General features: G+C 60.7%; 1 protein-coding gene across 1 annotated transcript in view; it reads left to right on the top strand.

Annotated features, from left to right (window-relative positions):
* The window catches only part of SND1 (staphylococcal nuclease and tudor domain containing 1), a gene marked incomplete at its 5' end in the record, with an annotated part of 277,106 nt that overhangs the window by 46,143 nt on the left and 218,654 nt on the right, over positions 1-12,309 (top strand). The window contains one exon of the mRNA XM_089777623.1: positions 3,462-3,575. Within this exon, the coding sequence (XP_089633749.1) occupies positions 3,462-3,575 (114 nt within the window). The remainder of the gene's footprint in view (positions 1-3,461; positions 3,576-12,309) is intronic.

Raw genomic sequence — 12,309 nt, 5'->3', positions numbered from 1 at the left:
AACGTCCTGTGTTGTGCCTGCACACGGTAGCCCAACGGGTAGGAGCACGTTCTGCTAGCATGAGCAGTGTCAATGGTGTTCTACGTTGGACACGTGCCGGGTGCCACTGTGCCCTCGTGCCTGCATTGGCACAGAGCGGATGCGCGCTTAGTCAGTTGAGTAAGATCATGGCCGTGCCTACTCAAAGCAAAAGGGTCCCTCTGGCACTGAGATGTGACGTGCCACCTCTGTCTCCTGGAGTCTGCTTCGGGTGGCTGGTGCCAGGGAGTGGAGGCCTTTGGTGCTGATAAGGCTGCGGGGCAGGAGTGTGGTCCCCCAGGGGCTCTAAGCAGAGTTCTCCGCATGGTGCGCGCGCCCCACATCGAACGGCCAGCTCTGTCGCATCTCGAGGAACACCACCGACAAGCCTGAGCTGTGTAGTCCTACCCAGCGTCTCCCTGCCGCCCTTTGCGGAAGGAGCTGACACGCACAGCCTGACTGGCCCCCCAGGTTGTACCGGTGCAGTGCTGCTGGCCACGGAGCAGTGGTGGTGGGGGGGAGTGTAGGGAACCATCCCCCGCCAGACATGGCTGATTGAGATGGGATCTTGCTGTTGCCACGGGTTCCTTCCTCCAGCCTCGGGGGAGGGCACCCACGTCAGCATGTGATGGTGGCCATTGGTAGAGATTCTAGCTCAGTAGCCAGCTTGAGTGGGACCTAAGGGCCATCTGGCCCAGGGACCGTCTGTGACCGTGGCCAATGCCAGGTGCCTCAGAGGGAGTGAACAGAACAGGGAATCGCCAGTGATCCCTCGCCTGTTGTCTGTTTCCAGCCTCTGACAGCGGCTAGGGACCCCATCCGTGCCCATTCTGGCTAACAGCCATTGATGGACCTGTCCTCCATGAATGTAGCTAGCTCTTTTTTTTGAACCCTGTTAGTCCTGGTCTTCAACATCCTCTGGCGAGGAGTTCCACAGGTCGACTGTTCAGTGTGAAGAAAAATGTCCTTTGGTTTGTTTTAAACCTGCTGCCTATTCATTTCATTGGGCGACCCCCTCCCTAGTGTAAACACCTAGGCTGTGTCTCCACTACACAGCTGTTAGTGGCATGGCTCCCAGGGCAGGTACTGGCGGGTGCGCTGAGGGCCCTGCTGCACTGACTGGCCATGGCTAGCCCAGCTCAGCTGCCTTGGGCTGGATTCCTGGGGCTCTGGCCATTACAGGCCAGCGGTGGCCGTGGAGAGGACTCGCTCGGGCACTGAGCTGCTGTCATTCAGTCCCCCGCATTCCCGCTACCGCAGCGCTCAGGCACAGCCTCTCCATGGAGCTCCCCTGCATCAGGCTGCTCTTGCTCCGGGAAGCTGGGGTGGCCCCCACCCCTTCCTTGGCTTCCCAGCCTCTGGTGCCCCTTGCCACCACTGGGCCAGGCTCTGACCCCCCCGACTCATTCCACTCCACTGCTCCCCCTGGCCTGGCCTCTGGGCCCCGCTCCTGCAGCTGTGCGCACACGGGAATCCGCCCGGGCTTCTCTCTCCCCGCTCTGGGCCCCGAATCATTTCCTCCTCCTGTGCCGCTTCTCAGCGCTCCTTTGTTCTCCCGCCTCTCTCGCTGCCTGCAGAGCTGTCACACTGCGTCCTGTGCTGGAGAGCACTGGTGCTCTGCAGCCTCCCTGCAAAGGAGCCTGCGGCATTCAGGGGAGCCCCCCGGCCCTCCTTGCTGGGCGATTTCCCAGCTGCGGCTTGGTCTCCTGCCAAGGAACTTACAACAGCCGGAGCACCAGCCTGCTGGGCACACGGGGCGGTCAGCCCTGCCGATGCAGTGACCCGCACTGCTAATCCAGGTCTAAGCTACCGGCATGGCCACCTTGCCACAGCGTCCCTGGGTCTGCTGTGCCAGCATGACCCGTAGTGGCACTGCTCCGCTGGCTGATTGGAGCCTCCTGGCGTGCGTTTGGGGGCGGCCAGAGCCCGCTCACCTTGGGGCCCTGCCTCTGGCACTGCCCTCTCCTGATGCTTCCAAAAGTGAAAACACGCGCATGTGCCTGGCCTGTTGCCAGCGAGACGGGAGCCCTTCCTGACCCCTGCAGCGGTGTGCCTGCCCGCAGGCAGCCTGCTTCCGGGAGGGTTCTGTCAGCGGAACCCAAACTCCCGGGCCCAGAAGGGGTTGAGGCTGCTGCAGGAAAGCTTCCGGGAGGCTGTTATCTCTGCTGAAGGAAGCCCAGGCAATCCTTCATGTCTGTTCTCATTCTGATTCCTATAATCCCGTTCTCCCTGTGACTGGCACGTTTGGCGAGCTGGATCTGCAGGCGGGGCCAAAGGGCTGCGAGTGTTCCTTCTTATCTCTCCCGTCCCCACGGGTGCGGGCTGGAAATGGCAAAGCTTGGGCGAGGAGGGTCTGTCAGGCTTGCAGATGTCGGCTCGCACGCTTGCCCAAGGCACAGGAGTTTCTTTAACGGGCAAATAAAAGGCTCCTGTGTCGCGATGTGGGGCCGGGTGGGGAGATGGTCACAGGGGAGCTTGGTAAATATTTATGCCGGTTCTGCAAATCCCATCTAGGTATGCCATAGCCTTGCTGCAAATACCTGAATCTTGCTGCAGGTTGGAGGAGGTCAGAGCTGTTGTGTGGCATCGGATAAAAACTGCTGAAAATCATTAGTCGAAAGCCCAGCCCCAAGTGTCCTACTCAGGCCCGCTGGAATCCTGCCCCCCGTTGCCCCAGTCTTCCTCATGTTTGGGCTGGTTTGCCCGTCTCTGGACCCCCCCCAGCCCAGATGAGCCCCAGTGTAGTAACCCTGGTACAGACGCCTCTTTCTGTGTCACTGCGCCTCTGATACCTGTCTTCCAGTGGGCTCCCTGCCCGCCCGGATCTCCCAGTACCGCCGGGCTCCATTCCAGACAGGCGCCCGCTGCGCTAGGCGCTGTCCGTGCACAGGCGTGGCAGAGGGTCCTGTGGAATGTCAGCTGCCGGCTCCAGTGGACTGGGTGCTGCCTGTGTCCGATGCTCGCTAGTGACAGGGAGCGAAGCGTCCTCCCCTGTCGCCCTGCCGCAGGGCGATTCCTGCAGTGTGGCTCAGCGGGGAGCAGTCCAGTGTCCCGTAGTAAGAGACGACGGGTGGAGGGGCAGGTTTTTTCAGGGTCTTGACCCACCCTGGCACCGTGACGCCTTCAAATGCGTCTGTGAGGCATGCAGGCCGGCCAAGTACCAGGCCTGGAGAGCCCCCAGGGCAGCCACCTCCTCTTTCGCTGCCCACTCGCTGTTCCCAGCACAAGCAGAGCTTCCCGGGGCGTCTCGCAGCCTTTGTAGGGGGACTGTCCTGTACCCAGGGCCTCCTTCGCCAGGCCACGTTGCTGAGCACAGGCAGGCTGCTGTGCCCAGCCTAAGGAAGGCCGTGCCCGGGAGCTGGCACCTGGGGCTTGGCTGCTGTTGGGGCTGTTTGCTTGCGCCCCGCAGACGTTCACCTCGGCGTATTCCTCTCCCCCCTCAGGTGATGCAGGTGCTAAACGCGGACGCCATTGTGGTTAAGCTGAACTCAGGAGACTACAAAACCATCCATCTCTCCAGCATCCGTCCCCCCCGACTGGAGGGAGAAGGCTCCCAGGTAAGGTGCCTCGCGGGCAGGCTGGGCGACGGGGTGCACGTTGGAGTCCGACTGTGGCTTGGGGAGGGGACCCCTTGCAGCCTGGCTTGTCAGGCAAAGGGCCAAGCTTCTGGCTGCTACTGGTCTCTCCGCCCTGAGCGGGTGGCCAGTCTGACTAGAGACCGTGTGGGCCGAAGACGGGTCGCTTCCCCGGAGCCGCTGGTCAGAACCCCCAGTGCGCCGTGCTCACTCCTCCCCACTCAGCGCCAGCCTCCCTCTGCTCGGGTTTGTCCCCGCTCTGGCGAAGGGCTCTGCCTAGAAGGTAAAGCAGAGAGGCTGGGGTCCCAGCGCGGCCGGGGGTCCCTCAGTTTCCCCTTGGCTCCGGGGACCTGCCTGCCTCTCAGAGTCCCTTGGGATTGGGCCATGCTCGGGCTCTGGGGCAGTAGAGGTGGTGGAATTGCAGGATGCCGAAAGCCTAGGCAGCCCATTGGTGCTGAGGCCTGTGGGGGGAGGAGTTGGCAGTCACGGTGGGGGCTCCTGTGAAGGAAGGGACGCCCCCCCACTTGGCCAGGTCGGGCTGTCGCTGGCGTTCCCTTGGGTTCCTTGCTGACACGGCACTCCCCTCCCAGTGGCTGCGAGCGATGCCTTCTGCCCTCGGACAGGGAGAAGCCATCCCGCCGGCTCAGTGCGGCACCGCTCAGCCACGCAGGAACTTCCAGCTATTGGAGCTGAGCGGTGCCGTGGGACCCGAGACTGACCAACCCAGAATCCGAGGTCTGGTGGGCAAACCCTGCCCGTTGGAGGAGCTGTGTCCCTGAGGCTGTGGGCCGGGCGTGTCCCATACGTCGCCTTTGATGTGGAAATGCAGATGTTAATGGCAGGAATAACTCAGCCTTTGTGGCCACACCTGTCCTCCGCACTCTGTGCTGGCTTCCTGCTGCCCTTCAAAGCAAGGGCGTGGGCTTGGTCCTACAGGCCAGCAGCTGTGCCTCCCCGGCCCAGGGCTGTGCACTGCAACATGAGCAGAGCTCCTCTCTGGCGGGACCAGAACCTTCTCGGGGTGGCTGGAGGCTGGAAGGAAACCCCCTGGGAGCCAAGGGCCATCGCAGACGTCCCTGCCTGTCCGCCAAGGGCATGGCCCGCTGGGGACTCACCTTCTCCACTAGAAATGCTGCAACAGGTGCACTTGTTTAAAAACCACGACAAACGACCGAGGCAGATGCTCTGCTGCCCAGGCCTCTGCCCTTGGGAGAGAGTTAGAGAGCAAACCTGCTTGGCAGATGTGCGGCCGTGTGGCTGAATGCACCGTGGGGAGCGTTCCGACCCTCCTGTGCTGAGAGCGGTGCGAAACCGATCTCGGCAAGGGCAGGCCGAGTGTCCCCACGGGGCCGTCCCGTCTCAGCACCGTTCTCACTACGCCTGCGTGCTCCGCCTCTTCTCCGCGTTCGTCTTGTCATGGTCTCTGGGGCAGGGGTACAGCACCCGTAGCCGTGTTGAGTGGATGTCAGCGCTGCAGAAGGCTGCAGCCAGTGCACTTATGAGCAGTGCTGTCGCTAGGGCTCGTTATCCCTGCCTGCAGGTGAGGTCCTGGAAGGCCCCAAATACCCCTTGGGGCAGAGTCCTGTTCTTCCAGCCCAACGTCTTTGAGAATTCCAAAGGGCCCCGGTTCAATGACAGGCTTGGAGACCGTCGGCAGACTTGGCTCAGACGCACGTGGGCTCCCTCGTCCGAGCAAGGGGTCTGCCTCCGATTTAAAAACCCCGAAGCCTGGGGTCTGTGGGAAATGACGCTGCTCGCCCAGCGCAGCTTCCGCTCCCTTGAACCCGTCTCTGTTTGGAGCCCCTTGTAAGTAAGCAGGAGCCGTCCAGAGCCCGGCGCGCTGAACCGTAGCACTTAATATTAATGTGAGGCATCGAGATTCTCCCGAACAGCTGTGTGCTCGGCAGAGCTTGCTGCTTCGCCCATGCTGAGCTACAGCACTGCAGTGCTTGCTCTCCCTGCCCGGCATGACCATTTGGTCTGACTCGTCCCTGTCTGGAACATACTCCCCGGGGCGGGGCCATGGAGCCCAGGTACTGCCCTTGTTGCATCGTCCTGCAATTGGTCCAAGTTCTCTCGTGTGCTAGCCTAGCTCCCCAGGCCCCCTCAAAGCTCTACGTTCCCGGTGCGTAGTGACGAGCCCGTAGGGGATGTCTAGGAGTTGATTCTCTAGTATGCGGCTGCATTAAGGTTAAGACGTCACAGGCTTGAAAGTTAACTTGGTTTCCCTGCAGCAGCCTCCGCTCTGCAGACGCTGTCGCTGATCGGTGTGGTGTGAACCGTCACCGAGTGCTGTGTGCTGCCTGAGCGGAGCTCTCCCTGGCCGCCTTGAGCGCACGCACACTTACATAAAGGCAAACCAGGCAACGGCATCTCCCATCCGCCGTGTGTTTCGCAGGCAGGGCTGGGGTTGCTGTGGGAACCAGCGCTGCATTCCTGACTTTGCAACGTTGCATTCATTTGTATGCAGGGAATTGTGACTAACTTCCGCGATTTGAGGTCCCTCCTGCTTCCTTTGTCCCCTGGGGAATCGAGGGTCTTGCAGGAGGGGGCTAGTGCCGGGCACGGGGTGCTGGGAGCTCTCACGGGTTCTTCGAGTCAGCGTGTCTGACCTGCCGTGGGACATGGGCCGCAGCTTCCTCGAGTAATTCCTGGAGCACGTTTCTCAGAAGCATCCAACCTTGACTTAAGTTCTGTCAGCGGGGGAGAATTCAGTGACCCTTGTCATCGAGGCAAGGCTGGTGTCCTGTCCGGGGTAGCACGGCTGACAGATGGCATCATGGCAGCCTGTGACCTCTTCTGAGGTAGCTTCCCAGCTGCTCTTGGGCCCTTGGGCTGCTCCCCACCCGTAGCAACGGAGCAGTGTCCTTGCCAGGTAGCCTGCTTTCCCCTCTGCAAGAGCAGCAGGGCAGCGCTGCCTTTGTAAGAACTGGAAAATTGTCCTCCAGAGCAGTGGGGTTCACGTCTCCCTGCATTCGGGGACAGCGTCCTCCCCGCCTCCATCGTGTGTCTGCAGCTGATTGACAGGCCCTGCTGGAGTGAGCCCCACGGGCCCCGGCGGCACTGAAATAAAGCGCCAGGGTCAAGTGCCATAGTCTCTCCCCCAGATGGTCCTAGCCCTCGGCGGCGTCTCGCTGCTGGGCCCTGTCTCGTTTCACCGCAGAGGCTGGGGTTGCAGCTGGCTGCGTTGGGGAACGTGCCGACCTGCTCCAGGGGCCCGGGGCCAGCGGCGCTGCTCGCTTCAGCTGGGAAACGCCGTCTGAATCAAGCCCAGGCGCCGGAGTGGCCCCGAAGGTTACAGCTGTGCTAAGTCAAACCCCGCCAATGTCACAAGAACCGGGCGCTGCTGCCGCTCCCACCCGACGCGCCGGCCCTTTCCTGGCTGCTTGCAGCAATGCAGTCAGCCCCATCTGCACGCCCTGCTGCAGCGTCGCCAGTGGGGTTCTGAGCCAGGCCCCTGACGTGCGCGGCTGTGAAATGACAGCGTCCTGGCTGTGCCTCTGCTTAGCAAGGACATTGCCGAGTCCCCTGCGCCGCTTTGCCACTCCTAACAGCATTTACCTGCAGCCAAGTAGCCCTTGAACTTCGATCTCTTCCATATGCCTGGGCCAGCTGTTTCCTTCCTACCACTGATGCAGTCCGGGAACAGTGAGCGCCTGATCTGGCATCCCTCTGGCACCTGCCCCTCGAGGCCCACAAGCCGTGCTCCCTCTGGGGTTCGGGCCATGCACGGAATACCTTGTGTGCCCCAGTATGGGGGTGGCGACACGCCATGCACGCACCGCAGTTCATTCTATGCAGGGATGCTGTGGTGGGGGTGGGGTTTGGGGGTTCAGGGCTGGGCAGAGGGTTGGGGTGGAGGGGTTTGGGTTGCCGGAGGGTGCTCCAGGGCAGTCAGACTTCTGCCAGCCCCTTGCCACAGCAGCTTGGGGCCAGGTGAGAGGTGCTTCTCCCTGACTCTGGCGGGGCTGGGTGGGGGGATGCCTCGCTGTGGCAGGTCTGGACCAGGGTTCCAGTTCCCTCTCCCCAGCCATGGCAACTTGGGGCCAGGGTGCTGCTGTGGGGTTGGGGCTTGGGGAGTGGCATCTCTCCCCCTTGCAGCCATGAGCACCTGTGCAGCTCAGGGAACTTAGCCCGCAAATGCTATCGTCTGCCTTGTCCTCTGGGTCTCCGAGCCCGGAGAAGGCAGGCCGCTCGGCAGAGGTCCCCAACGCTTCGCAGGCTGACCCATTGCCTGCCCGCCCTCTGGGCAGGATGAAGTGGGGATGTTCGTGTGTCAATGACACCATTAACCGATAGCCTGGCTTTAGCATTAACATATTATCACCAAACTCCCCTTGCTGCCTCTGTATCGGAGGTGAGGAGGTGGGAGCTGGTGCCCCAGGGAGCCAGCTTTGGAGCCCCCCCCCCCCACTGCCTCCGAGGGGTGGAGGCGGCTTTGCCCAATCTGGCACGCTCGGAGAGCTGGCTTAGAAGCTGGCTCCCCCCCCGAGCACCGGTTCCCGTCTGCCCCCGCATGGAAACGTGTAACCGCTAGAACGTCCAGCAGTGACGAGGTAACGTCCCCAGCATGAAGAGCAAACCGGCAGCCTGGCATGCGCTGGGCGACGCCGCTTCCTCCAGTGACCTGGTACTGCTGGAGAGCGTGCGGTCACACTCCGGAGGGCGCCCCCATGCAGGGTTGGGCTAGGAAAGGGGCTGTAGGGGCTGCAGCCCTTGGCTGCAACCACTAAGGTCCCCGTGTGCTGTGGCTTTGCCTAGGGAGTGGGAAGTGATTCCGCCGCTCCCATTGGTTGGGAACTGCAGCCAATAGGAGCAGTGGGTTGGTGTCTGCAGGTGCAGTGCTGTGCAGAACCACCCCCAGGCCAGCGCCCCGACCCTGTAGCCCCACTTCTCTTGTGTAACCGGTTACCACGAATGGATAAACAGAAGTGTCATTAACTGGTTAGCCACACGGCTGGGGGCTGGCCAGCCTGCTCCCCCACTCCCTGGCAGCCCCCCTCCCACAGAACCCCTTGTCTCCAGACTACTAGCCCTGGACCCCCAGACGAGTTAATCTGGCCTTGCCCATGTGGCCTCTCACATATGCTGTCCATGCAAAGGCGCACTGCAGGGCACCTGGTGCGCGCCGTGTGCAAGGGGTGGCTGGGGCCCAGTCCCTCGTGTGCACGGGGACGCATCACTTCTGCACGCTCAGTAAGTAGCAATTTCTCAGGCAGCTCCTAGTTCTCGGTGTAAGCAGCAGGTGACGCCCGTTTGCCAGAAGCTCGGCCGGGTCATTTGATGCCCCGTTCTCTCCCTCTGGGGCACCTGGCGCTGGGCTGGTGGTTCCGCTGTCCCTGTGTTCCCTAGCTCCGGGCTGAAGGCCTAGGCCGTTCTGGCTCTACTAGATCATTGGTTCATAGGCTGGAGGCGCTCTGGGCAGAAGCCACGTGTGTGCGTGGCACTCCCCGGCCAGTGGGGCTCCAGGCAGCTGATGGTTCTGGGGAGCCGCGCCTTGCAGAAGTAAATGAAATTGTTCCAGCCGTCCCCCCAGTGCAGCTCCTGGCTCCCTGGCCTGAGCCCCAGCTCCTGCAGGGCAAGGCAGCAGGTCCGGAAGCGGGAGGCGAGGAGGAGCGGACGCTGGAGCAGCTTTCTGTGGCCCTGGGAGCCTCACCCCTGCAGAGATGACCCCTCCCAGATAACTGAGCCTGGGCTGCAGGGCTGCTGCATTTGGAGCCCTGGGCGTTGGTTCCCTGAGCCTCTGGGAACTTTGATCCTCCTCCTCCTCCTCCTCTTGCTTTTGGCAGGGCTGGACGCAGTAGCTGCCGGAGCGTGACAGGCATAGGGGGATGCGTGCTGGCCCATGTACCCATCCCCGTGGCTGGGGAAGTTCCAGCGCTCCTCCCGGGCTGGAAGCACCTCGAGCAGTGGAGCTGTAGCGCTAACCCGGGAGACCTTTCCCAGTCTGCACCTCACTGTAAGGGAAACCTGGCAGGGTGTCGACGCTGGTCGTCTGCGGCGCTGAGGGACGGTCAGTTCCCGCTTCCGTCGCACTGCCGGTCAGAGCCACGTCTAGCTGAGCTCCGTTTCCATCAGCCCCCTGGGCTTTCTCCTGCCCAAAGCTGGGGCGTGGCTTGTCTCCACTGCTCTTCTCTGACCTGCCCGTGCCTGCCCCTCGCTGCTGGCCTAGACAGCTGCTGGCCCCTCGCTGCTGTGAGCCAGGGTTCTCCCTGCGCTGGGAGGTGCGCACACACCGGCTGGACTTGCCTGGGCCCCTGGGCTCACTGCCAGCGTAGCCTCGCTTGTGGCCGCACGCCCGTGTCTGCACAGCAAGTCTCTCTCCTCTGGGCTTTGGTCTGCCCCAGCTGCGTTAGCTCGCCTTTGCACAGGCTGAATCTCATTTGCTGCCTGTCCTCTTGGTTCCTGACTTCCCTAGCCTTGCGGGTGCTTCATGCCTAATTACCTGGGAATGTAATTAATGGGGTGCTTACCCCTCCTTCCAGGTGGTTAACGTTAAAGAAGGTGGGACCTCAGCCAGGTCCTGGTGGTGCCCTCTGTCCACCGGCACTAATTGGCTGTTGCCCTTCGTCGTTGCGCTTTCAGTCCATGCTCCGTACGCAGCCCTGTGACCGAGCCTCGTCGCTGTCGTTTGTGAGCGCGCTGGAGCAGTTGCTGGGCTAGGATCCAGGCGCTAAAGCCCCCCTAGCGTCGGGCGCGTGGGAGGGCCGGACCGGAGCGGTTCTCGACCCGCAGCATCAGGGGTTTTGAAGCGCTCCAAGGGCGCTGCACAGAACGTGCTAGTCCCTGCCTGCCCACGTCTGCAATGCGCACGGGCAGCGCGTGGCCGAGGCGGCTGCTAACGGTCTAGTCTCTGTGGAACGGTAACTTAGGGCGATAGGGCCGAGGGAGCTTTGCACCTGCCCTGCCATGGGTTTGCCAGGTCAGGGCTCTGGCTCGGTTTCCATTTTAGAACCTTAGTGGCTTGCCCTTGCTTTCCAGGCTGGCTGAGGGGAAGCTTTCAAAGCCACTTTCTGGTTAAAAGACAGGAAACAAAGGGTAGGAATAAATGGTAAATGTTCAGATTGGAGAGGGGTAACTAGTGGTGTTCCCCAAGGGTCAGTCCTGGGACCAATCCTATTCAACTTATTCATAAATGATCTGGAGAAAGGGGTAAGCAGTGACGTAGTAAAGTTTGCAGATGATACCAAACTGTTTAGGATAGTCAAGACAGAAGCAGACTGTGAGGGACTCCAAGAAGATCTCACCAAACTGAGTGATTGGGCAACAAAATGGCAAATGAAATGTAATGTGGATAAGTGTAAAGTAATGCACATCGGGAAAAATAACCCCAACTATACGTACAGTATGATGGGGGCTAATTTGGCTACGACAAATCAGGAAAGAGATCTTGGAGTTATCGTGGACAGTTCTCTGAAAACTTCCACACAGTGTGCAGCGGCGGTCAGAAAGGCAAATAGGATGCTAGGAATTATTAAGAAAGGGATAGAAAATAAGACCCAGAATATCTTACTGCTCCTGTATAAAACTATGGTACGCCCACATCTGGAATACTGTGTACAGATGTGGTCTCCTCACCTCAGAAAAGATATTTTGGCCTTGGAAAGGGTTCAGAAAAGGGCAACTAAAATGATTAGGGGTTTGGAACGGGTCCATATGAGGAGAGGTTAAAGTGACTGGGACTTTTCAGGTTAGAAAAGAGGAGACTGAGGGGGGATAGGATAGAGGTCTATAAAATCATGAGTGGTGTGGAGAGGGCTGATAAAGAAAAGTTATTTATTAGTTCCCTAAATAGAAGAACTAGAGGACACCAAATGAAATTAATGGGTAGCAGGTTTAAAACTAATAAAAGAAAGTTCTTCTTCACACAGCGTGTTGTCAACCTGTGGAACTCCTTGCCAGAGGAGGCTGTGAAGGCTAGGACTATAATAGAGTTTAAAGAGAAGTTAGATAATTTCATGGAGGTTAGGTCCATAAAAGGCTATTAGCCAGGGGATAAAATGGTGTCCTTGGCCTCTGTCTGTCAGAGGCTGGAGAGGGATGGCAGGAGACAAATCGCTTGATCATTGTCTTCGGTCCACCCCCTCTGGGGCACCTGGTGCTGGCCACTGTCGGCAGACAGGCTACTGGGCTAGATGGACCTTTGGTCTGACCCAGTCCGGCCGTTCTTATGTTCACTTGCTGGCACTGGCATCCTGGTATGCACGCACTGGGGGGAGCGGTTGCATGCTGCACGCTTCCTGTCTCCCCATGCCACTGGCTTGCCACCTGACAGTGGTGGTGACTGGCCCTGGCAGTGCTGAGCAGAACGCCCCGTCCCCGGGAGCAGAGCTTTGGCACCTCTTCATCTCTCCCTGGGCAGCACGTGCTGCGGAGCGGGTCCTTGCGGCGACGGCTGGCGTGGCCTCTGGAGTGGGCTGGAAGTGCCGGCAGGGGGTGTGTGGGGCGCGCTCCCATTACTGTGCCACGCCGCTGCTGCACTGCAGAGGTTCTTCTGGGGCTGCCGTTGTGGGATTTCCCACTCTGGCCCCTGGCGTACGCAGCCTGTGCCAATCAGGCAAGGTGGGAGACTCCGCTAGCCAGAGGCGGAGTGCTCGGGGCAGCTGTGTTTGGTCTCACGAACACAAAGGGCCCGCCCTGCCTGGGCCACAGCAGCCCTCGGAGTCTGTGCTTGCTCGGCAGCTCCTGTGAGAGGCCCAGGCTCGGCAGCCGGTGA

Source organism: Pelodiscus sinensis, chromosome 1 (genome assembly GCF_052426305.1).
Source record: "Pelodiscus sinensis isolate ZL-2025 chromosome 1, ASM5242630v1, whole genome shotgun sequence".
NCBI lineage: Eukaryota > Metazoa > Chordata > Testudines > Trionychidae > Pelodiscus > Pelodiscus sinensis.
Note: the sequence above shows the minus strand (reverse complement) of the source record. Positions and strands in the feature narration are given on the sequence as shown.